The sequence below is a fragment of the Nuphar pumila genome, chromosome 12 (assembly GCF_984573655.1).
Source record: "Nuphar pumila chromosome 12, dmNupPumi1.hap1.1, whole genome shotgun sequence".
NCBI classification, from domain to species: Eukaryota; Viridiplantae; Streptophyta; class Magnoliopsida; order Nymphaeales; family Nymphaeaceae; genus Nuphar; species Nuphar pumila.
This window is the reverse complement of record NC_143260.1, coordinates 27212460-27239156: the sequence shown is the minus strand read 5'-3', so window position 1 is coordinate 27239156 and position 26697 is coordinate 27212460. Positions and strand designations below refer to the sequence as shown.

The following is a 26697-nucleotide window of genomic DNA, read 5'->3' as shown; positions in this document are numbered from 1 at the left end:
CTTTATTTCATTCATATGAGATACATGAAAACATGCTTACAATTGAGAAGGGGATCACCCCTTATTTATACACAAAATGATAGAAGAAGGAGGAGCTTAAGGAGCTCCATAGAGTCGTTGGAGCTAGTCCAACCACTGTAATTGTAGCCATTGGACTAGCTCCAATGACTACTTTGACTAGTCAAGATCTAGTTGGATCTTGACTAGTTAAAGGTCTAGTTTAATTTAAACTAGACAAAAAAGGAAAAAGAAAATAAAATAAAATAATATAATAAAATAAATAAATATAAAATATTATATTATATATAGTTACACTTTTTAACACTCTCCCTCAAACTTACGGTACAATGAACGAAAGTTTGTTTAAGAGGAAATGATATCTAGGAGCAGTGAAAGGTTCAGTGAAGAAATTTGCTAATTGGTATTCTGATGTGACATACGGCAGATCAATGGTTCCATGTAGATACTATTTTCTGACATAATGACAATCCATTTCAATATGTTTGGTGCGTTCATGGAATATTCGGTTGCTGGCAATATAGATCACACTCTTGTTGTCAGAGCACATGAGTGAAGCTTGTGTCATCTCAACTTCCATGTCAGCCAACAACCTTTTGAGATAAACTATCTCCATTGTTGTGGTGGCCATGGCTTGGTACTCAACTTCGGTGGACGAAAGAGAGACCTTTTGTTGCTTTTTGCACCACTACAAAATCAAGGATTCACCTAAGCAAACACAAAAACTAGTGGTTGAGTGCCTGTTATTGGGATCACGTCCAATATGAATAGAAGTGGGAGCGTGCTGAAACTGACTAGTTGTGTGTACAACGTGTGCTATATCAGGTCTAGTAATGAAGAGATAGGAAAGAGCTTCAACTAGCTATCTTTAAGGGGTAGAATCATCAAGAGGTTTTTCGTCATTGATTCTCATTTTGATGTTGACAACTTCCGGAGTATCTACCCTTTTATCATTTGTAATTTCAGACCTGAAAATAATATCAAAAGCAAATTTAGATTGAGATAATAAATATCCTCGAGGGGAATAAGCAACTTCAATTCCTAAAAAATATTTCAATAAACCTAAATCAGTTATTTCAAAATGAAATTTAAAAAGTTTTTTAATGTTTTCAACTCCCTGTTTGTTACTTCCGGTGCTGATCATGTTATCCATATAAAGGAGAAGAAGAATAATTCCTACATCAGAAATCTTAATAAACAAAGCAATGTCAGTTAGATAAGTTCTGAATCCAATATCAAGCATAACATGACTAAACCTGTCATACCAGGCTTTGGGTGTCTGCTTAAGACCATAAAGAGTTTTTTCTAAACGAAGAGCTTTACCCTTAAGAATACTAATATCAGGAGGTGCTTCCATATAAACTTCTTCAACTAAGTTTTCATTGAGGAAAACACTTTTGACATCCATTTGAAATATGGGTCATTTTCTAGTAGAGGCTAAGGCTATTGGTGTCCTGACTGTGGTCATCCAGGCAACGGGAGCAAAAGTTTATTCATAATCGATGCCATACTCTTGGGAATATCCCTTGGCCACTAATCTGACTTTATATCTTTCAAGAGTTGCGTCATTCTTGGTTTTGACTTTATAAACCCACCTACAGCCTGTAGTGTAACGACCCCAACTCATACCTTTGAAAAATGCGGATTTTTTTTTTCTAAGAGTTGCGGAAAACTTCCCAGAGACCTGAGGTCCCTACAGTTCCAATTTCAATTGGATAACCACACACCACAAACCAACTTACATTTATCATTCATAACCAACCAAGTAAACTCTTTTATTAATGAATCAATAAAAGTCATATGTTCAATGTCAATAGTGAAATAACAACTTGCAGTAATTAAGAAGACTAAAAGTAAATAACAGTAGAACCAATCTGTCCGCAAGTGAAGCCGTCTGAAACAAATGTGACCCTCGTATCCCCTCAGAAGCGAGTCGTTTTCACTGATCACCTGTGTCTGGGAAAAACCAATAAAATAAGAGGGTCAGAAATCCGAAGAATTCTGCGTACAGGTTTCCCTAATGAATCAAATAAGAAAAAGAGCATAAATAAGATCCATGTAATATTTTAAGGAATACGATTATAATCAATTCCTAAGTCAATTAACCATTCATGCATAATTAAACATTTAACAGAAGGGAACACGAAATATGTAACATTGATCACAACTTAATCAATAAGGCAATTAAATGCAAAAGAGATCAACATCATACAATGATCAACATAAACAACCAAGTGAACAGGTAAACATGCATGAACTAATGCATAGCAAGAATATGCATGATTTATGTGCAATGCATGAACCATTTATTATCTTTTATTTAAGTTCTCCTCTTTCCATATGCATGTCCTATTAAATGCACACAATCTTTAAGTTCCTCTTTTTAATTTATCATTGCCCGTGGATACACCAAACAGGTACAATCCCCGAGGTCAAGTAGGGTTCCCGAGGTAATTTCACACACAATTTGTATTTTATTACCGGGTTCTAAACTTAGCCCTCGACCGATATCAGGAAACAGCACCATCCATCGGAACCTTGGAAAACAACATCCAAAGTCGGGGACACCATGGAAAACAGCATCCACTGGCGCCACTTTCTTGGTATACCAAAACAAACTCACAGCTGTGACTAACACACCACTCCCGGGTAAAGTGACGGATTCTCCCTAAAACCGTAGCCAGGAGAAGAACCTCAATATCGGGTTCAGGGGCAACAAAACGCACACGGAGTTTTTGTATCCTCACGGTTTCCCCTAAACCGCAATATCCAAGATTTCCACGCTAAAGCAGGGACATCAAGGAGAAAGTGAATTACACTGTTATTTATTTTCTTTTATTTGGTTATTAATCCATTTCTTTTACATTTGCAAATTTACATACAGAATTAATAACATAAGCTTGCACATCAGCATGCTAAGCTTTTCACGGGACCACAGCCCGTGACAACATAGAACAGTGCGGTAAAACAACAATATCAGATTTGATTTGTTGCAATGCATCAAAATAACAAAAACGGAGAACAACTAGTTCTCGAGACTCACCCAGCCCTGATGATCCAATTTGATCATCACTGCATTGAATAAGCCAAAAATCATAAAGAGTATGCCACTTATGCATTCTTTTCACATGCTTTTCAATGCACATTCATCTATGACAAAATCAATAATATTTAAATGCATGAGCACGAGTTCCCATACCAACATGCAATGCATACTTTCATTCATTGCACAATTCCTGTCAAATGCATCATTCCAATTATAACATGTGAACGATCATGCAAAACTCATAAATTTCAGTGTGCGTATATGAACAATCGTGAAATCGACACTTTCACTGAAGCATATGCACGTGAATAACTCATTCTTTCACAGGGGTACAATTGACTCCATTATCAATAGAGAGAATTCCAGAATTCAACATGCTCGAAGAAAACTTTTATTCGGCTCAATCGAGCCCAACAATTGTACCTGGAAAGCAACTAGTTACAAGTTAAGGAAATCTGAACTGATCCTGTAAGCATAAAAAAAAAAACAAAACCTGGATATTTCAACTGGTACAGACCCTGCTTGGGGGGTCCAACACGGCTGTCAGGTAACTGCTAGGCCTGACAGTCACTGCACAGACTCTACCAGAGCCCATGCAGGAGACTGCCAAGGCCTGGCAGTCAGCCCTTTCTTCAAAGAGGGCCCGGAAACCCGTTCAGGCATATACAAAGATACCTAGAGGAGGGAGATTAGGAAGGCACCAATGGAACTGCCTCCCTTTTTTTCCTTCCGGCGATTTCGGTTAGGGTTCTCTCTCAGAACCCTAACCCCCCCCCCCTTTTCTTCCTTTGTTACAAGCATATCGGGCAACCCTTATCGGGTTGCCCTTTACTTTTTAAAAGGGCTGCTACAGGGGCGTGGTTTGGGTCCGGACCCGAGGCCCGTAACCCGACCCCCAAACTATATGGATCCATCAGTTGGATCCGAATGGATCCAACTGTGGATCCTCGGATAAATAAATAAAAATTTAAATTTTATTTATATATTCTTCTTCTTATTATTATTATTAGTTTTATTATAGATATGGATATAAAGACCATTTTATGGATCTTAGATCCACATGTTGGATCTATTTGGATCCAAACACGGATCCAACCTTAAATACTTGGTTTTTCTTTTTTTATTTTTTTTATACTATTAATTATTTATTTAACTATTATAAGTATAGTTTTAATACCCCATGGTGGGTTATTTACGCATTCTTTTCTGGATCCGGTAACGGATCCGAGGCCCAAATTTAGAAAAGTACTCGTTATTTTCAAATAAATTTAAATAAATAAATTACAAAAATTGAGGTTATTACATGTAGGTTTCTTTCCTTGTGGAATATCTTGAATGGTCCAAGTGTTAGCTCTTTCTAATGCTTCTAATTCTGGCTTTATGACTTCTACCCACTCTTGTATGATTTTTGGCTTGAGTATAAGATAGAGGTTCAACATATGAGTGTATTAATGCAATAAATGCCTCATATGTGGGTGAAAAAGATTCGTAAGACAAATTTTCCAGGAGGTTTAGAGACTCTGGATGACCTTTAGTTTGTGCTTCAAAGTATTTTTCCAATGCACATGGAAGATTGGATTCTTTACGTCTTGAGTATTGTAAACTGGTGTCCCTGTGGGTTTGCTCTTCATTAGTAACATTATGTTAAGAATCAACAATACCTTGATCATCGTCTAGGTCATATTCATGGTCCCATTCATCAGATTTTGAAGTTAAATATATCAAAAAGGAATATTTGGTTACTTTCTAGATCTTCTCAAAATAAAAAAACTTTCTTTTTCAAGGAAGGATACATTTCTTGATACATACAATTTTTCATTTTTAAAATCATAACATCTATAGCCTTTTTTATTATCTGCATAACCTAAAAAGGCACAAGGAATGACCCGGAGAGAGAGTTTATCATTTTTGTTGGTGAAGACAAAACATTTGCATAAAAAAACTCTCAATCTGGAGTAATTAGGAGATAATTTGACAAGCTTTTCAATTGGAGTTATATTTTTCAAAGAAGAAGATGACATTTGGTTAATGAGATAGGTAGCAGCTAGGGTTGCTTCTACCCAAAACTCTTTTGGAATTTGGTTTGGTATCAATAAAGTCCTAGTGGTTTTCATAATGTGTCGGTATTTTCGTTTTACCAAACCATTTTGTTGAGGTGTGTGTGGACAAGATCTTTGATGTGTAATGCTGTGAAAATTGAGATAGTCTTTAATTTCTTTTGACAATTTTTTCTCCTGAATTAGTGCGAAAAATGAAAATATCATTTTGAAATTTATTTTTAACCATTTTATGAAATGTTTGAAAATAAGAAAAAACCTCTGATTTATGTTTAAGAAAGTAGATCGAAGTATGCCTAGAGAAGTCATTAACAGAAATTAAATAATATGCATATTTGCCTTTTGATATAACCAGTGCGGGACCCCAAACATCCGAATATATTAACTCAAGTGGTCTAAATAAAACAAAAGTTCTGTGATGAATTACCAATCTTTTCATTTTACCAAGAATACAATCTTTACAAGCAAAACTTTCAGAATTACAAAATTTTCCTAAACTTGGAAAGAATTGGATCTTGGATATATGAGGATGGCCAAGTCTTTTATGCCATAGATCCAAATCCAATTTCTGAACATTATAACAAAAAGCATTCTTGGGTAATTCCAAAAAATCCATATAGTAGAGTCCTCTTTCTCTATGACCTTCTCTAATCAGCTTTCCTGACTGGCGATCCTGTACTCAACCATGAGAAGAGAAGGAGATGTTACAGCCATAATTAGATATTTGTGAAACAGATAAAATGTTTAGACTTAGTTTAAGAATATATCTAACTTCTGGAATAATTTTTTTTTTTGGATTTTTGAAGGTTTTCAAAAAATTTTATTCCTTTTATTTTAAAAGATATACCATCAGTTGTGAAAACTTTTGACACACTTGAGTTATTTTTAAGACACTCGGACAAACTATTGATATTTGGGGTCATATGAAAAGAAGTACTAGAGTCAAAGAGCCAAAGAAAGTTATCGGGATCGAAGAAGGATGAGACAACTGTTCTAGTTGAGGCTTCAGTTAAGGAGGATGCTCTTTTGAGAAGAGGTTAAAGGATTTTCATTAATTGTGCTATAGATATATGTGCATCTTGATTGATTTGATCTTTTGATTCTGAACCAATGGATGCAACTTTCTTCTCTTCTCTTCAACTTAGGATATTCTGAACTAAGCTTTGATACCATGTAATGAAATGAGGATCTTCCACGAAAACACAAATGCTTGTAATAGGTGTCTTATTGAAGACACTACAATCATAACCCATAAAAAAGTATAAATGGAAGAAAACAAAAGATAAAAATAATAAATTTTATTTCATTCATATGAGATGCATGAAAACATGCTTACAATTGAGAGGGGGATCACCCCTTATTTATACACAAAATGAAAGGAGGAGGAGGAGCTCTCCAATGGCTCTAATTGTAGCCGTTGGATTAGCTCCAACGACTACTTTGACTAGTCAAGATCTAGTTGGATCTTGACTAGTTAAAGGTCTAGTTCAATTTGAACTAGACAAAAAAAGAAAAAGGAAAAAGAAAAGAAAAAGAAAAAGAAAAATAAATAAATAAAATAATATAATAAATAAATATAAAATATTATATTATATATAGTTACACTTTTTAACAACACTAAGATGTACAAGGATTTGCCTCGAAATTTTTGGTAAAATGGAATGAAACGTGAAATTGCAGAGTACATTTCAAAATGTTTGGTGTGTCAACATGTTAAAATTGAACATCAAAAGCCTGGAGGTACGATGCAAGTTATGGAGATACCCCTGTGGAAGTGGGAAGACATTACTATGGATTTTGTGGTAGGTTCACTCAAAACCAGGCATCAGTACGATGCAATCTGGGTTATTGTTGATCGTCTCACAAAGTCAGCATCCTTTCTACCAATCAGAACGAGCTAAACTTTAGAAAGTCTTGCAGACTTATATATAGATGAAGTTATTAAACTGCACGAAATTCCATTATTTGATCATATCCGATAGGAATCTGCGATTCACTTCAAAATTTTAGGGGCAACTATAGAAGGCCTTGAGAACAAAACTCAAGTTTAGTACAACTTTTCACCCTCAAACAAACAGACAATTGGAAATGATGATACAAACATTAGAGGAAACACTACCTGCCTATGCTTTGGATTGAAAAGGAGATTGGAGTAAACACTTGAAGTTAGCGGAATTTACCTATAACAATAGTTTTCATTCGAGTATTGGTATAGCGTTGTACGAGGCTCTATACGAGCAACCCTACAGATCTCCTGTTTATTGGAGTATAGTGTAGTGATCAGACTATAGAATCCCCAATTGTACTTCAGCATTATACGGATCAGGTATAGTTGATTAGAAATAGACTTTTGACAGCCCAGAGTCGTCAAAAGAGCTATGCTGACCAGAGATGACAAGAACTTGCTTTTGCGATAGGAGACCATGTGTTCATCAAAGTTTCACTGACGAAGAGTGTGTTTCGTTTTGGCAAAAAGGGCAAGCTCAACCCAAGATATGTGGGACCCTTTGAAATTCTCAAAAAGATCGGAGAAGCAGCGTATAGAGTGACACTTTCTCCTCAGTTTTTCAACATTCATAATGTGTTCCATGCTATGTCACAGGGATTCGGCTAGCAGGGTGCCGCACCCGCGTCGACGCGACTCGACGCGGGAGCGGGTGCGGCACCGGGTGCGGTCAACCCGATCCTGGGTGCGTTGACCGCACCCAGGATCATTTAGGTCCATTTTTTTTTTGGATTTTTTTTTTTAAAAATTTGCCCTATGAAATGGGCTGCAAAATTTTTTTAAAAAAATTTCTGCTGACAGCTGCAGTCAGCTGCTGAGCTGCGAAATTTAAAAAAAAAAAATCTGCTGACAGCTCCTTTTTGCTGCTGTCAGTTCCTTTTTTTCGTAAAGGGTTTTCTCTGCTGACAGGAACTGTCAGCTGCTGTCAGCTGAGCTGCGATTTTTTTTAAAAAAAAAAATCTGCTGACAGCTCCTTTTTGCTGCTGTCAGCTCCTTTTTTTCGTAAAGGGTTTTCTCTGCTGACAGGAGCTGCCAGCTGCTGTCAGCTCATGTCAGCTGCTGACAGCTGCTGTCAGCTGAGCTGCGAATTTTTAAAAAAAATAAATCTGCTGACAGCTTCTTTTTGCTGTTGTCAGCTCTTTTTTTCGTAAAGGGTTTTCTCTGCTGACAGGAGCTGTCAGCTCATGTCAGCTCCTGTCAACTGCTTTTCAAATCCTTTTTTCGTAAAGGATTTTCTCTCTCCCTTATATATATATATATATATATATATATATATATATATATATTTACATTTTTGCCCCTGCCGCACCCCCGCACCCCTGCACCCGGGTTTTTTGGAAGTGCTGAATCCCCGCACCTGCACCCGCGCCCGCACCCGCACCCATGTGACATAGGTTCCATGTGTCTATGCTAAGGAAGTACATGCCAGACTCGACACATATCATTCAATGTGAGAATCTCGAGATAGAGAAAGATCTTATAGTCGATGAGCGACCTATGGAGTTTGTTGATCGATGAGTACTGAGAAAGAAAACTATTCCCTTGGTAAAAGGTGTGATGACAACACCACAGAATAGAAGAATGTACGTGAAAAGCGAAGGAAGAGGTAAAAGCGAAATACCCTGAATTGTTTGTTACGTAGTCATAACTTAAATTTCACGGATAATTTTTTTTTTGAGGGAAGGATGTAAGACTCACAAATTTCTAAGAAAATTTTAGGTAAATAAATCGGTGTTTAAAAAAAATTTGAAAAGTTAAAATAAACTAAGGGTTTGTGAGGAATGTAAACCGAAAGATTTAATTTTGCGAATTGAAATCTACGGAGATTTGGATCTTGGTCCAATATCGAAAATATCTGAAATCCACTATTTATGGAAAACGGATCCAGTACCGGGATCTAGTTTATAGACAATATCCGAGATTTCAATAAAGGATATAAAAGAAAAAGAAATGTATTAGATATATATGGGTCAAATTTTGGTAATTGGATCTGGATCTTGAAAGGATCCAAATTGGATCTGGATCCTAAGATCCAAAATCCAAATTGATTTTCGGTATGAGTATGGATTGATGTACATAGGATTGGATCCAACATGGATCCAAAATTTAATGATATAAAATAAAATGAAAGTAGTACTAGATATAAGATTTAATATATGAGATGGATCTTATAAAGTATGAAATAATTACATAGTAAATACATGAGATGGATTTTATAAAGTATGAAATAATTACATAATATATATATACTAATAAAGTGAGTGGAGGAGTAGACGTTAAAGAGAGGGGACGCTCTCTCTAGTGGACCCCACTTGAACCAAAGGAAAGAAAATAAAAAAATTTAAATGATAAAATTTAAATAAAAGCCATTTAAAAACACTTTTTTTTTTAGATTGTGTAACGTATGGGTTACAATAGCTAGAAGTGGTGGGCTAAACCACACCCCCATTCACGTGAATGGGGGGAAGTTACAAACCATGTAGAAAAAAAATGATAAGATGGCTTTTGAAGTTCCTTAACCCCGACCCACTTCTCTCTCTCATTAACCCATATGTGAATGGCATCCTAATCTAACCCCCTCCCCACTACACTAAGATGACTATTGGGAAATGAAACCCCCAAGCTCTCACTAAATCATTTTGTAACTTCCACCCTTTCCATCTCTATATAAAGCTTACATGAGCCCTCATTTTTCCCATACTCTCTATTTTGATACAGCTAGATAGTCGTAATTGTGATGATAGTTAGATGGGTTCGTGGTTGACCACTAGAGTCCAACCGGCGCTACATCGATTTGAGGTAGGTACCCTGACCTAAGTATATGCATGTAAAAATTAGGCTCCATGAAATGTCGATTTTCCATGTTAATTTTTGGAAATTTTCATTTCGATCAGCCATACTATTGTTTGACATAAAAAGTCAATTCATGTTTGTCGATTTTTCCTATTATGAATTTCCAAAATTTTCGTTTTTAATAGCCATGTTATTTGACATAGAACATTGAATTGTTGTTTAACAATTTTTCCCTGTAGTATGTTGTATATGATTTCCATTTTTTGAACAACACGTGTTATGTTGGGAATAAAACATTTAATTGGTAGTTTTCTTTAAGATGATATGAAATATTGATAATCGGTGGAGTATGCACACAATTATATTCGTTTTATTTCTGTTGAAAATATGCCCTATTATTCAAACATTTAATCATTTACATGAGCATGTTTTGATTAGCATTATGCAATTGCTTATATATGGAATATAGTAGTATGTCCATCATGTGAGCTTGATGTGTAAAGCATGATTATAGAGGCGGGCGGGTAAGTTTATATGATGCAAAAAATAACTTGTGATTTAACACATGATTATATATGTTTGCAAATGTATGTATCGTGTTCATTTAATGATATGATTTAAATGATTATGTGTTGTATGCTTTAATTCTTTGCAAACATGTGAGGTAATTGCACTCCTACCAGACTCGATGAGTTTGATCCCCTTATTTAACAACTTTGCAGACAAGGAGTAGTTGCGGTGGCAGGGTGCGATGATATGCGGCTGGTGAACCAAGCCCTTAGTAGGGCCCATATCAGTTTTAGTGTTAGATTTTTTACTTTAAAACATTAATCATTTGATGGATATAAACTTTACGTTTAATTGCTTGGTTTACTTAAATATTGAATGTTTTGGCATATGACATGTTCTTATGTTTCGAATTCAGGTTCCTTGAGATGAAACCAGATTCCAACTTGGGATGTGGATCTAAGTCCAAGGGACGAAGATCCATTCCCATACATGTTTATATTACCTGTGACTCACCCAAGATTTGTAACCCGTTTTCAAAAGAAAAGATCTTATGTTGTTTTCTGCCAATTCATTTGGTTAAGGTAGAAGAGATCAAAAGAAAAGATCAAAAGAAAAGATCTTACTTGAACTAGGTTGTACGGGGCTCCTCTTGGCTAGAAGGAGCACTTGCACACAAGCTTACTCCCTAGAACTTAGTTCAGTAGAACAATGCCTTTCAAATTTGTCTTTGGTGTCTTTTCATGAATTCGGTTCTAAGGGGCTATTAAACACTAGTACTTACGCAGGTTGATTCTTTAGAGCTTGATTCGGTTAAGGCAATGCCTTAGATGAAACCTCGCCTTAAATGATACTAGCTTTAGTTAGATTGTGGGACAACTCCCAACAATCACCGTAAGTATTTTCATTGTTATTTCAAATTCAGATTGACTACACGGTGTTATGTACTAGCATGTCTGCAGAAATAAGCAATGAACAAAAATTCTCAGTATCGATTTAATCTTACACATAAATTGCAGATAGGAAACTAATTGATTGTTGTTAAATAGATTCAACAGGCACCTTGGTTCACCAAATTCTAACCGTAAGCATTGAGACAGGTTCAAAGGACAACAATTTAATTCCATTGGCTTATCAACGAGGTATGCAAAGGTTATCATGATTTTATTCTAGAAAACATCAAGTTTGCACAATCAGAATTTCAGCACAATCAGAATTTAAATAAAAAAATAGTTTAATAGAAATCATATTCAATAGATTTTTGCAATTCAGATCGCACAGTTAACACGCATGGAAACTTCACCCTGTCACTGCTTAACAGAGAATCAAAACAGAAACTGAAAACTAAATCTGATAAAAACATGAGAATTGTCAATGTTCAATCTCAAAGACCTAAAATATCAGATTAAAACATTCATTCCTGCCCAAACAAGAGCCGTCTAGCTAATTGACTGTCAAACTCAAAATAGAATTTCAGATTTATAGATTCAACCAGATTTAGAAGCTCTAGTTTGCAACAACCTAGAAAGGATGTACTTATCAATATCCAAACCCAAAAAATAGAATATAACAGGTTCGTGCATAAATCTGATTCAAGCACCATGCAAATGCACATACAAGTCCCTACTCCTAAGATGCAGTTGAGCGACATAAAAATATATATACATATTTAGTCCAGAAAAACGTCTCAGCAGATTCCAAACAAATTCAAGACAACAAAAACCCACTTGATTCAGTCAGTCTAAACGGTTCAAGTAATAATGATTTAAACGAACAAAAAAAGGCAAAATCAAAGATCCAACGGTGGGGAATGGTTAAGCCACCAAGTCGATGCACAGGAACACCAAAGGTCAGGTATAACAGAACATTCAGCAGTGGCTCGTCAACAACTACAAATCCAGCCAACAGGTACCGTATGAGCAACTCCAAAGATAACATGGTTCAGCAGGGGGTTCACATAACAACAATTCCAAAGGTCACACAGTTCGGCAGGGGGTTCGCATATCAATAGCTCCAAAGGTCACACAGTTCAGCAGGGGGTTCATACAACTTCAAAGATCCAAAGTCACCAAGCCCAAAGAAATGTTGAAGGTGGAAGAGACGTTCTCCACGTCCTTACTTGCACTACTCACTCTTACTCCTCCATTAAGCTCCCATTTGCAGCTCTTATGGTGTGTTCATTTGCAGGTTTTTTTTTAAGTTCAAAAGATAGCAAAAAAGAACCTCACATTTTTTGGGATATTTTTAAAGGGGAGAGAAAGTATTGGTGCTCATGGGAGGCCACTCTCCATGAGGCCCAATGGGAAGCAAAGAGAGCTCTTTTGTCCTATTCTCCTCCTTCCTAGGTCAATGGGGGCCTTCTAAAAAGGTAGAATTTTAGAGGCTACCTCTCTTTTTGGCCATTGGGAAGCTAGTGAGGTGGCCACTTTTAGATTGGACACTCCAAAAGCCAACCTCCATTTGGGGCCAACGAGGAGGATCCTCTTGTGGGGTGGATTAGATCCTCTAAAACCAAAATTAAAATGGATCAAAGTCCATATCCATTGCTGAAAAAAATTTAAAATCTACCGAAGTTACCCTTACACCCTCTAGTACTCAAAATGAATACTAATAGATACTATAACTATTCAGATCCCTAAAATCTGACTCCTACTAAAAAAATATAAAAATTGTTTTTGTAGTTCAAAAAATTTTCACATTTGAAACTAAATTATCTAAATGAATTTCTGAGATATGTGACAAGAAAACTCAAAAAATGGAGAAGGTGAAAAGACGAAAATACCTTATACCCTATTTTGGCCTGAATGGGTCGTTATGGATTTGGGTATGCGTGGGTATGCTTTCTTTGAGTGGGTCTTCCATAGTGGATCGTTCTATCACTCCTTGCATGTGTCCGGATTAGTCCAGATGCACTGCATCAAGTTTCCTCACCAAGTTCAGATGAGTGCCCAGGATTTCCACATAAGATGGAGTCTCACTATTCTGGAGCATGTTCACTACTTGTTGCCCTTTTATTGATGGATACTTTTCCATATTTCATTTGTCTTTCAATTTTGATTTTGCTATCTTGCTACAATCCCTCTGTGGATAGTTTTTCTTTGTTTTTTTTTAAATCAATTGCTGGTGGTTGTAGATTTACCTGCCATCATCTTCCCATCTCCATTTCAGCTTGAACTTGGATGTTCAAAGAATTTTCTATTCCTTTGTAGTAAACACTTTGATACCCTACCTCCCCCTTTTCCCTTTGCACACACATTGAAGAATTTTTGTGAAGCACAGTTTCTGCGTTGTGCTTTGCTAAGGACCTCTGTTCAAAATATGTGTGGACCCCTTGGTGTCATTATTTGAATTAGAACATCACTTGACAATCTTTTTCCTCACATTACTTGCATTGAGTTTACATTGTTCATGTTTGACCATCTTCCTATTAACATTTTCAGAAGCCAACTTGTTGTTTTGAAATGATGCAATGGTACGGACCATAGCAATAAAAAATTTCCATATTGAGTTCCATAGAAATAATTTGAAACGTGTGAGTTGTTTGACACCTTTTGCACCATCTTCATTTCATTGTGTAGATAGCCTCAAAACAACATATATATAGCAATTTTGCACATCTTCATTTCAGTGTGCTCTAGCTTTTCGTATATTCCAATTCTTTCATATTTTTATTATATGGAAATGCTGTTTTACAAATTGGAAATATGTCTAGAAATGAAAGCACTATTCCTTGCGAAAATTATGAGTATATGGCCTTGTTTCCTTGGTAAAATAAACTTGAAAGTGGGTCCTTTTGATTGGGTCTTTGCTGTGCCGCATATGAACCTTGTTGAATTCATGCTAACAGTTTTACGGTTGTTACTAGGATTGTGATCATCCTTTGGCACCACGTCGAAAGAAATATGTTCATGTGAATTTTTTCTTTTCTGGTTGGCGGATTAAGAAAGGTAAGCCGCATACTCATTTCAATAGAAGAAAGATGAAAATTGTGGATTTGGTTTTAGTTATAACAAAATTTTCCTTTCAAATTTTGTTGTTTTGGAATTTTTTTTGCAGCCAACAATGTTTTCTTTTGTTTCATGTACAATTTGCTTTTTTTGGTTCTATTTCTGATCAGAACCTTCTATTTAGACCTCTTAAGTGGTTGAATTGTTTCTGTTTGGCTTTCCTTCTTTTAGTTTTTAGTTCCTTCATAGCTTCATTACTTCTTTTTTCCTTCACATGCTTTTGATCTGCATGCAGATGTCACATTTTGGTAAAATTTCCCCAACTGTGGGTTTTTCCTGTTTAGCTCAGAAATGATGATAAGATAATTCTGTCATCTGGTGACTTAACTCATTCAATAGATCAAAGAAATGGACAAGGCGGAGCAGATAGGGCTTGAATATCTCCAAGATTGCCATACATGGACCGAATCTTAAATATGTTCAGATCTGATCATATAATCTGTGGGATTGGTGGATTTTTTTGGGAAAATTTTCAAATACCCCCAAACTTTTGGGTCTAATTCATGTGCACACCAAAATTTTGAGAGTTTGCAAAAACAATTAAAGTTTTTACTTGGGTTAATCAAATTCCCCCAATCATGAATTAAGGTTGGGTTTAATTTGAGTTAACACTAACTCATGTTGTAAATTTACCATTTTACCCTTGTAACTCATGAGAAGAATTACTAATTTACCCCTATTCTAGAAGTCTGAACAAAGTTTGATGGTTGGGATGTCAACAAAACGTATTTAATGTAAAAAGGTCAACTACTGCAATGATACTCGAACTCTTGACGTCCTTAATATAAAACAAAACACTACCCACTACACCAAATGACTAATCATTAGCAACTTTTATATAACTACATTTAAATTCCAGCAAGCCAATCTAGGGTTGTCAACAGGTTGGGTTTGTATCAGGTACTTGACCCAACCCGAACCCAAATTCTTGGGTATGGGCATGAAAGACACCAACCCAAAAAATATTCGAGTTGACCTGAACCCGACCTAAGCAATATGTGGCCCGGGTTTCGGACATGAATTTTTTCAAGTACCTGACCTGAATATTTTGTATGTACTTTTAATAAAAAGGAATTTATGAAATTATGCGTGTATGGGTTTGGGATTCCATTTTTGTGACCCAACAAAACCCAAGTCGAAATTTATTATTTGGTCGGGTTCAGGTTATAAGAAATCGAGAGAGAGAGATAGGTTTACTTCACGGCTCAATCTGCACAGGAAACAGAGAAAGAGAGAGAAAGGGAGAAGCACAAGGGCAGGGGCGGCTGAACAACAACAACGAGCCCTAATTTCGTTATATAAAAACAATTTTACAATATTACAAAAATGCCATTAATGAACGTCAATTGCATAGTAATGAAGGATTGATGTGCGTATGGATCTGGATCCAGATCCATACGCATGCTCTATTTTAACAGCCTCCCTCAAGTTGTACATGGTCTTGGAGCATGTACAACTTGCTCTTCAATAGCCAAAATTGACGTGATGTTAACCCTTTGGTAAACAAGTCTGCCACTTGATCTTCTATTCGAACATGACGCAGTTCTATCTCTTTCATCTCAACTTTCTGTCGTATAAAATGTTGATCAATCTCAATATGCTTTGTTCTGCTATGTTGAATAGGATTACACGCAATGTTTATTGCGCTTTGATTGTCGCATAGAAGAAATGATCGAATAATTGTCTCCCCAAGATCACTCAATAAGTGTCTAATCCATGTAACTTCTGTCGTGCCTGCAGCCATCGACCTATATTCAGCCTTTATACTCGATCGTGCCACTGCCTTTTGTTTTCTACTGTTCCAAGAAACTAAATTGTGTCCAATATATACACAATATCCAGAGACAGATCGTCTCTCATCTGGGTCCCCTGCCCAGTCTGCGTCAGTATAAGTGATGAGTTCATGTCCTTTATGTAGATTATCATTCTTGCGATAAACAAGTTTGTCTCCTATAGTTCCTTTTAAGTAGCGTAGAATGTGCTTCACTGCTTTTATATGACCTTCCGTTGGAGCATGCATAAACTCAGATACCTGATTGACAGCATAAACTATATCAGGTCTGGTAAAGGTCAAATACTGCAGCATCCCCACGAGACTTCTATACGTTGTAGGGTTGACACAAAGATGGTCATCTTCAGAGCTCAGCCTTTGATGTAATACACTCGGAGTGTTGACTGGTTTGTAATTCGTCATCCCGGCTCTTTCCAGGAGATCAAGGGTGTATTTCTGTTGCATGAGTGTCAATGTGTCTTTTTGTCTGTCAACTTTCACACCAAGGAAGTACCTCAATTCTCCTAAATCTTTCATCTTGAAAGTTTTCATTAAAAACTGCTTCACGTCTTGCACATGATTATCTGAACTCCCAGTGATCACAATGTCATCAACATATATAAGAAGTGTAACGATGTCTGCTTTTGGTAAATAAAGAGTGAGTGATCCATAGAGCATCTTCTAAAACCATAGCCTTGAATTTACATAGAGAAACTTTCAAACCAAGAACGGAACGCCTGTTTCAACCCATACAGAGATTTCCTTAGTTTGCACACCCAGGCAGTAGGATCCTTCTCGGCATACCCAGGAGGTTGCTCCATATATACTTCCTCCTTTAAAGTTCCATGTAAAAATGCATTTTTAACATCCATCTGGCCAAGCCTCCATCCTCGGTCGACTGCTAGTGATATGATGACACGAATTGTACCCATTTTGACTACCGAACTAAAAGTTTCATCGTAATCTTCACCATATTGTTATGTGAATCCCCGAGCAACGAGTCGTGCCTTATATTTGTCAATACTTCTTTCGGGCTTATACTTTGTTTTATATACCCATTTTGAGCCAACTACATTCTTTCCTTCTGGCCGAGGTACTATTTCTCAAGTCTGGCACTCATGAAGTGCTTTCATTTCTTCATTCATAGCCTCAATCCAATGACGGGATTGAAGAACTTGATTAAAACAAGTGGGTTCATCCTGTTTTGTGAGCTGAGACATAAACAACTGAAAATCAAGGGAAAATGTCTCATAACTCACCCATCGTTGAATAGGATGCCTAATGCGTGACGGCCTTTGAACCGAATCATTAGCGATGCTTTCCACAATCCTCGGCCCTGCATTTTTGTCCCTTCTAGTGTATATCTGTCTAGAGAAGCGTTCAATTGGGGTTGGCTCAACTGGAGAGGGTTCAACATGCATCTGTGAGTCATCCAACTCTCTACTCAAGCCAAAGGAAGGACAATTCGCCTGACATGTTTCTCTTGTATTAGCAAAAAGGTCTACGCTCATCCATGGATCATAAACCTCTACTTCTCGAGATGACAACTCTTCGGTGTCATTGATCTGAAAATTTTGCTCATCAAAAACAACATTTCTGGAGGTCCTAATATGTTTTGTAGTAGGATCATAGCATCGATAGCCTTTGTATTCATTCGCATACCCAACAAATATGCACTTAGCGGCCTTGTCTTGAAACTTATTTTGCAGAGATGAATCAATATGTACATAGCATACACAACCAAAAACACGCAACTCATCATAAGAGGGATGTTGCCGAAATAAAGTATAATAGTGAGATTTTCGATCCAGAAGTGCCATAGGAAAACGATTTATGACATGAACAGATGTGTAAAAAACTTCTGTCCAGAGATTAATGAGCACATTGCTATCATGTAACATGTTCATCGCACTCTCGACAATATGCCTGTGTTTCCTCTCTGCAACCCCATTTTGTTGAGGGGTATGAGGGCAAGAAACTTGTCGACTTATCATTTTATCTCAAAGAAAGGCAATAAACTCGTTTGATGAATACTCTCCTCCACCATCACATTGTAAATGCACAATATCAGAGGAAAACTTTGTTTTAACCATCGAATGGAATTCCCGAAATATTTAGAAAACTTCATGCTTATGTTTTAAGAAATATATCCAAGTATAGCGGGAATAAGAATCAATAAATATAACATAGTAATGATTGCCAGAGAGAGAAGTAATAGGTGCGGGTCCCCAAACATCGGAACAAATAATCTCAAATGGCTTTGAAGCCCTTTTATTAATAATATGAAACGGAAGAACATGACTTTTGCAGAGTTCACATGAGGAACATTTTTTATTCTCTAAAAATGAACATAAACTAGACTCTGGAAGAAGACCATCAGATACAAGATTTTCAACGAAGCTCCGACTACAATGTCCCAAGCGACTGTGCCAAATATCTGGCTTATTACAATGAGATGAATTAAAAACTTCCAATGAAGTGAAAAACAAAGATTTTGAAGACGAAGAAACTGAAGAATGCTTGGACGACTTCAACTGGAGAATTGAGACTGAAGGCGAAGGCACTGAGGGAATCTCCTTGAAGACGTACATGTTTCCTTGTCGCTCCCCCTTAGCGAACGTCTCCTTCGTTCGTAGATCCTTAACATAAACAGAGGAGGGAGTAAATTCGACGGAAGAATTCATATTGTCAACAAGTTTAGCTTCAGAGACAATGTTCTTTTTAATATTAGGGGCAAGGAGGACATTGGACAAGTGAAGTGAGGACTTTGACATAGGGATATGTGCACTGCCAGTATGACTAATGGAGTGATAAGTTCTATCTCCCATAACTATACTACCTTTTTCAAAATAAGGCAATAAGTGAGATAACTTAACCGCATTACCCGTGACATGGGTGGCAGCACCGGAATCAACGTACCACTCGCCTTGCTCATTTTGCTTGATCGTCATCTGTGATAATGCTGATAACAAAAGTTTTTGAACATCTGTAGATGGCGCTTTCGTGTCCACAATAGAAGCTTTATTTTCAATTTTGTTTATTTTTCCTCTATTCTGTAGATTAAACCAACAATCAGCTTTCACATGTCCTCTTTTGTTACATAAGAAACAAGTGGGCACTCTCCTCTGATTCCCTGCATTAAAAACACCCGAAATATTAGGTGTAGGCAAGATACTACGTCCTCCCTATCCAAAACGGTCTCGGCCTCTGCCTCCTTGATGCCCTGCATTCCCTCGTCCAAAACCTACAGAAGTCTCCATAGCCAAAACTGAATGGTAACGAGCTGATTCATTTCCTTGTGCCCTTTGTTTCATAATCATCTCATGCTGAAGAAGTTTCGCTTGAAGGTCCCCAAAATTGGGCAAGTGAGGAAGACATGTCAAAGTTGTGGTAAACATGTTTTGTTGTACTTTGTCTTTATCTGAAATAGCACTTTCAATAACAGCCAATTGGTTAGTAATACTCTTCAAGCGGCCTATGTATTCCATAACTGTCATGGAGTCTTTCTTTAAACTTTGAAACTCATTCTTTAAGTACGTAACTCGGGCTTCTGATATCTGGGAGTATGTCTGAGAGAGCTTACTCCATGAATCTGCCGCAATGCAATCATCTGAAAGAGTAGCCAACACTTCTTGAGAGAGTGTTGACGTAATATAAGCAACCAAAGATTGATCCCGCTTTCTCCAAGTTGTATACTCTGGATTCTTAATAGATTTGGTAATTGCATCACCCTTCTCATCCTTGGTTTCCTGCAAAATAAGCCGTGGTGATACAGGAATGGAACCATCCAGATGTTCATCGAGATCCTGACTCCGTATATACAGAAGTATTTGTCTCTTCCATGTTAAGAAATTAGAATGAGTAAATTTTTTTGTAACAAGCTGGTTTAAGAAACTTGCAGAGGGACTGGATGACGAGTACGAATCCATGTCAATGAAAACAATGAATATGCGAACAAAACGGATTGAAGAAAACAAAGTGAGTTGAGATCACTTAATTAATCAGCAGAGCTTCAATAAAACATGTACTTGTGCAACCAATACCTTGAAAGAAAATTCATTTTTTTTAGATGAGAATGTAATCTGTTACCGTCTGCCTATAGACGTTGCACAGAAAACACTGATTTCACAGTTGATTGAAAAGGATGAAGAACAACAATACAAATTCGAGAAAATCTGATACGATGGTGAATGCTAGACTATGACAATAATATTTCAAACAAAATGATATGAATCGTCCAACAATACAAGGAGTATTCACAGCACAGACTTAAGAAAGTATCAAATTCAGAAAGTAAACCACAGAAAGTGCAGTTGACAAAAAGATGCAGTTGTAGACAAAAGAAAGGTGATATTGAAGAAGGAGATACAGCCGAAGGAGAAGTCGCAGACGCAGACGATGTTGAAGAAGGAGGAGACAGTCGTGGATGTTGAAGAAGAAGACGTTGATGTTGAAGGAAGAGATGCAGCCGAAGAATAAGATGAAGGAGTCTTCACTATGTTGATACTGAAAGAGAAGGATGACAGACGATATTGAAGAAGGAGACAGTCGTGGATGTTGAAGAAAAAGACAATGTTGAAGGAAGAGATGCAGCCGAAGAATAAGATGGAGTCTTCACGGCTGCCTTTTCAGATCTCGTTGAACGTGTCACTGGTAGGGTTCTGCAGCCGTAGCTCTGATACCATATAAGAAATCGAGAGAGAGAGATAGGTTTACTTCATGGCTCAGACTGCACAGAAAACAGAGAAAGGGAGAAGCACAAAGGCTGGGGTGGCTGAACAACACCACCACCGAGCCCTAATTCCTTTATATAAAAACAATTTTACAATATTACAAAAATGTCATTAATGAACGTCAATTGCATAATAACGAAGGATTGATGTGTGTATGGATCTAGACCTGGATCCAGATCCATACACATGCTCTATTTTAACATGGGTGTACCCTGATAGGTCGGGTACCCGACCTGTTGACAACCCTAAAGTGAATCAACATCACAATGACCATCCCACTGATAGCACAACCAAATTCGCACTTGGAAACTTAAAACTTCATGCGTACCAAACATGGACTCAGTTTATGCTATTAGTGGGTCAGGTCATCATTGGATTGATTGGCTTGCTGGAATTTAAACATGGTTATATAATTTTTTTCTAAACATTTTCAATAATTGCTTCATTGTAGTGGTTAGTGTTTTTGTTTTATATTGGAGAGGTCACGGGTTCGAGTATCATTATACATTTTATTGACATCCCCTACGGTCAAACTTTGTTCAGACTTCTAGAATAGGGGTAAATTAGTAATTCATCTCATGACTTACAGTGGCAAAATGGTAAATGTAAAACATGAGTTAGTGTTAACCCAAGAACAGCCCAATGTTAATTCATGATTGGGGAAATTTTATTAGCCCAAGTAAAAACGTTGGTGTAAATTTGCAAACTCTCGAACTTTTTGTATGTGCATGAATTAGACCCAAAAGTTTTGGGGGGTATTTGAAAATTTCCTTTTTTTTTTGCGGGGGGGGGGGGGGGGGGGGGGGGGGTAACAGAATTCAGTCATATTTAACAATGATGGTTTTCTTGCTTTGAGTATGTCATTCACCTATTGCAACCTACAATCTTAAAGGTGGACGTCTCATGTCTATAGTTCATTTTCTGGATTTTCTGTCTTAGCTGGCACTCACAATTGTCATTGCAGTCCCTGGTAGAGAAGCCTGTGAAATCAAAATGGTGTACCAGGAAGATGCTGGTATGAACACTGAGATGGCAAAGTTTGTTTTTGCAAAGGGGATATGGAGTTACATCTGCAAGATGGATTCTGCTCTTCGCAAATATTCATCAACCAGCCTCACGAGCTTGAGCTCAGCAATGACTGCCATCAGGCTTATGCAGAAGGTGTGTCTTCCTCTTAAAACATTTGTTATTTCAGTTAAAGGCCATTGTTATTCAGAATCTCTTTCTAGATATTTGTCCAGTTACCTCTTGATGAGGAGTTGCCATGAGTAGTTTTTTGTCTTCTTCTGTTATTAATTTGAGAAACCAAGAGCTTGATTGCAGACAACTGAGCGCAGCTGCTCCTTGGAGTTGCTGCATTCTATCCACCAGTAGTGGGTGTAATGTTGGTGCAATGTAGCAGGCACATCCATATGCTTCTGTATATGTGCACACATGCGCACACACAGCATAGTCATTGGTACCAGATTGTTAATCGGTTGGACAAAGCATGCCCAGATGGATGCCCTGGATGATTTCTTGAATATTGTGTTGCAAGATGATGCAACCTTAACTGAAAGATCCATGGTGTGCTGTCATTGTACCCAAATGCCATCTTTCTCTTTTCCTATTTTCTTTTTGTTCATCTGTGTGTGTGCGCGCATGTTGGAGGGGAGGGTGCAGGGTGACTGGGACTTGAATGTGGCTGCTTCATACTGCTGGCATCAATCATTGTGGTCATCATTCATATCTTCAGGCAAATATGCATTCCTTGTTAACAACTCTGACCAGATCCAGTGTTTTTGCTTGCTCGTATCAGGTTCCTCCAGATCTAGAAACCAAACAGGAAATCTCGCATGTTCCCACCCCCAAGCTTGAAAGAAAAGAAGCAACCAGGCATAAGTTTTTTGAGAAGCCTTCGAAAAAGGCAATCACAAAAGGGTTGGTGCTACTTGGCAGTGCAATTTTCCTCACAAGAAGTCATTCTTCCCTTGGTGCCAAGCTTGCCATGTTCTGCATACTGAACAATTTAGTGAAGCGCCAGACAACTTCAAGTAGAGTTGAGACAAGCCAAACCAAGTTGAGTCGAGCATCCTGCGTGAGGTCCAGTATCCTTCATTAGCTTGACAAATAATATGCGACAATCCTTGTCTAAATGGAAGATCGCACCCTATATAAGTTGCATTATGTATTGTATACTAATAACTCAAAGATGTCACTAGCAACCAATAAAATTGTAAATATTGCATGCTCTATGCCTCTTGAATTTGAATTTTTAGTGTCATGGATTGATTGCTGCCCTTTTGTAGGCTCAGGACTTAGTAGAGGCAGCACCTTTTTGGGTTGTGGCAGGTAGTTGATGTAGGTATCTGTCTTGGCTCCATGTTTTTGTAGCTCCAAGTGATTGACATCCTGCTGGCTGTCCAGTTGGCTAGGGAGAGCGCCGGGATGTCTAGAGGGCCTGGACGTCTCGTGTCTCTTGAGTTGAGATGAAGCCTGCAATAGGTATTAAGCATCATTGTTTATGGGGTCAGTCCTGGTCCTCTATGAAGGTTTACCAGTTACCACTGTAAGATGAGGTCAATTAGGGTTTGATCTTAGCGGGCTTCTGGTCATTAAAAAAAAACAGATCACAGTCGCTGGACTATATATGTTTCAAAAAATGGTTTTGGTGGATTCACAAATCATGGGGCATGTGTTAGAAGGACTTAAACCTATACATACTCTCTCAAATTGAGCTATTCCAGTCCTACTCCAAGTGCTGCTTTTATTCCTCACCATAAGGCAATGGCCCTTTTTAAAGGCAACATGATGGATTATTAATTTACCACTACTTGGCCATGATGCTCTGTTATTTTAGTTACTCTATAATCATTTTTGTTACACATGTAATCACTAATGAGATCTTGGTGTTTATAACTTCTGTCTGATAACTGCACTAATGGCCCCCACCAATTTAGTGATTTATGGGATTATATTTATGACACCCTATACCCTATGGTCACACTTTGGATCCATTACTTGAATTGAACATCTCTCACTTGGCTGTACGGGGCAAACAAAAATTTCAAATCAATACCATTTTCTCCATGCATGCTCATCCTCATGCTTTTTCCATAAGTTATCCTTTTCTGTATTTATACGATTTTCATCCCGTGGCATTTATTACACTTACAGAAACTGCTCACAAAAAATTTGGCTCACCCGTTGAGATCGGGATTTTTTTTAACTTTGCTAAAATTGCTATAACAAATGAAATACTCTGTAAAAATTTTTGGGTTTTAGTGAAATAACTTATGCAATAAAAGTTTGAGTTTTAAGAAACCACCACGGTTAAAAGTTCTCACCGCATGGTTAGTAAAGGTGGACGTGAAGGGCAGCTGGTTTGGTGTAGCTCCCAATAAAGGAGATGGTTGTAGCTGCATCGTTTTCCCCAAATTAGAGTGGGCTGTAGCGACTCCTTCCAAGATGGGTCGGCTACAAGAAACCGAAAAGAGAAGATGGGGTTGCCAATTGAGCCACATAGAGGTTTTGTGAAGGGAAAACATACTCGGAAAATGGGTGGCGCTCAAGGTGAGCTCTGCCGGAAAGATGGAATGGCCGGTGGTATGTGCATTAACAAAACAAGAAGCTTTGGTGGCCTAACGTCCGGCTGGGGCAGTGTCGTCCTCGTGAAGGAGGCAAAACCAGAGTGTGTGAAGAGGAGGAATAGGGGTGTTCACGGTTTTGGGGATATTTGGTTTGAAATGAAAAGAAAAGGAAAATAAGAGCATTCCACTGGGATTTGAGAAGAAAAGGAGAAGAGGGTAGAGGGGGGTTGGGTGCCCTAGAGGGCCCCACCCAACTCAACCTTCACAAAGCCTTGCGCGCAAAACATCTTGGGTCCAGTTTGGGTCTATTTCCCACTCAAAACCGCATAACACGACACCAACAAAAAAAATACAAAACAATAATTATATAGAAACAAGAAATTTAGTTTTTGAAATAATAACAAGATTAAAATAAGTATTCAAATAAATATTTAAATCCTAAGAAACAATTGTCATTATTATTAAATTGGGTCGACCCATTTGGGTCCGAACCCACTTGAATCTCAAGTCCATATTAAAAATCTATTTGCATTTTAAATCTTTGAAATATGTTTAGAACCACTAAAATTTCTATTAAATTATTTATTTTGATAATATTTAAAATAACCAATATATACATCAAAATCAAATGGTTGATTAACTATTATGTGACCAAAATGCTCTTCTTTAGAATTTCTTGCAAAACATCACCAAAATGCATCTAGTTAAATTCTAAAACACCTCAAAAATACCTAGATGAGTTTGTGACTTATTAAAACAAATATTTTTCATGATAATTTAAATATTTTAACTACATTTTGTTTGAAATAGTTTTGAAAATGCAAATTTTACCCTTGTTGGCCAGAAATGAGTAATTGAACATATAAAATGCCCACAATTGACATTTAAAAGATAGAAACATATTTCTAACTCAAAGATAAAGCTAATTATCTAAGATTTACAGGTTTTACAATACCAGATTAAGGATGCATGTTTGTGATTATTCATCTTCATTATGATAAAAGGTTTAATATGAGATAATATGTAGTAGAAGCATGATGACTTATATTTTGAATTTCTTGGGTTTGATGATTTGATATTGAATTTTAAGGACGGAATTCTTTTTTGAGAAAAATAATGTAATACTTGTAATTTTTCTACAGTTGTTAAGCAAATGAATGATACAAATAAAAGCAATATATACCGAGAATTTATTCAGTGAGTAACCCTAGTTAAATTTCATGGACGAAATCTCTTTAAGGAGATAAGTATGTAAACCCTGTGAATTTTTTATAATTTTATGAGGATTTAATATGGATTTAAGTTGGACTTAATTAGAATTTAATTTGAGTTTCAACTTAGTTGAGATTCGAATTGAGTGTGCATTTGAATTTAAAGTCTCATTGAATTTTGATTTCAATTTCTGAAATTTAAATTTGTATTTTGGTTTTAATTTTGATTTAATAAATGGATCTCAAAAATTCTAATTGGATTTGGATTTAATTCAAAATTTTATCTAAACTATAATTAAATCGAATATCAATTAGAAATTTGAATTATATAATAGTTTGAATCTTTGTTGAAATTAAAATGAAAATTGAATTTGGATATAATACCTATGATTTTTAGAGTATTTTTAACAAATAAAATAACATTAATAAGGATTTTTATGTGAAAGAAATGTAAAAATATAAATTTTATCTAAGTTGAATGTTAAAAGATATTTTAGGAAGAATCAAAGTTTATTTTAGTTTGATTTTAGTGAAATTCACATTCAAAGTTGATTTAGGAAAAATTAAAATTTTAATAGAGTAATTGACAAATTTCGTCAAAATAAATTCGAATATGATTTCAGATGAACTTGGGTTTAATTTTATAAGTAGGTAATGTAATTGTATTAAATTAAAATTTGGTTTGTATGGATTTGAAATTCATAATCTAAAATAATATAAATTATTAAATATAGATTTTATAGAATAAAAAACTTGAATTAATTAAATTTTATAAAATAGTAGAGGTTCATAGGGTGAGGCATCCCACTATGTGGGCCCATCCTATGTGGCACCTCATGTTGGAATTTAATTTAAAGTTATAATTTAAAAACCTTAGTTAAAATTTGTTTTTAAAAGTTTCTAAAAACAAAATGAGAAAAATAAGAGAAAAGGTTTAATTTTAAATTTGCCAAAAACCAATTTATGTTGACTTTTGGACT

At 36.6% G+C, this 26697-nt stretch overlaps 1 protein-coding gene across 1 annotated transcript in view; it reads left to right on the top strand.

Moving 5' to 3' along the window:
• LOC149820408 (uncharacterized) overlaps positions 1 to 23169 on the top strand; it is a 37336-nt gene extending 14167 nt beyond the window's left edge. Inside the window, exons 4-6 of the mRNA XM_089983616.1 lie at positions 14292 to 14373; positions 21902 to 22098; positions 22736 to 23169. Of these exons, the coding sequence (XP_089839742.1) occupies positions 14292 to 14373; positions 21902 to 22098; positions 22736 to 23038 (582 nt within the window). The 3' untranslated portion in view covers positions 23039 to 23169. The remainder of the gene's footprint in view (positions 1 to 14291; positions 14374 to 21901; positions 22099 to 22735) is intronic.
• Positions 23170 to 26697: the final 3528 nt, after the last annotated feature.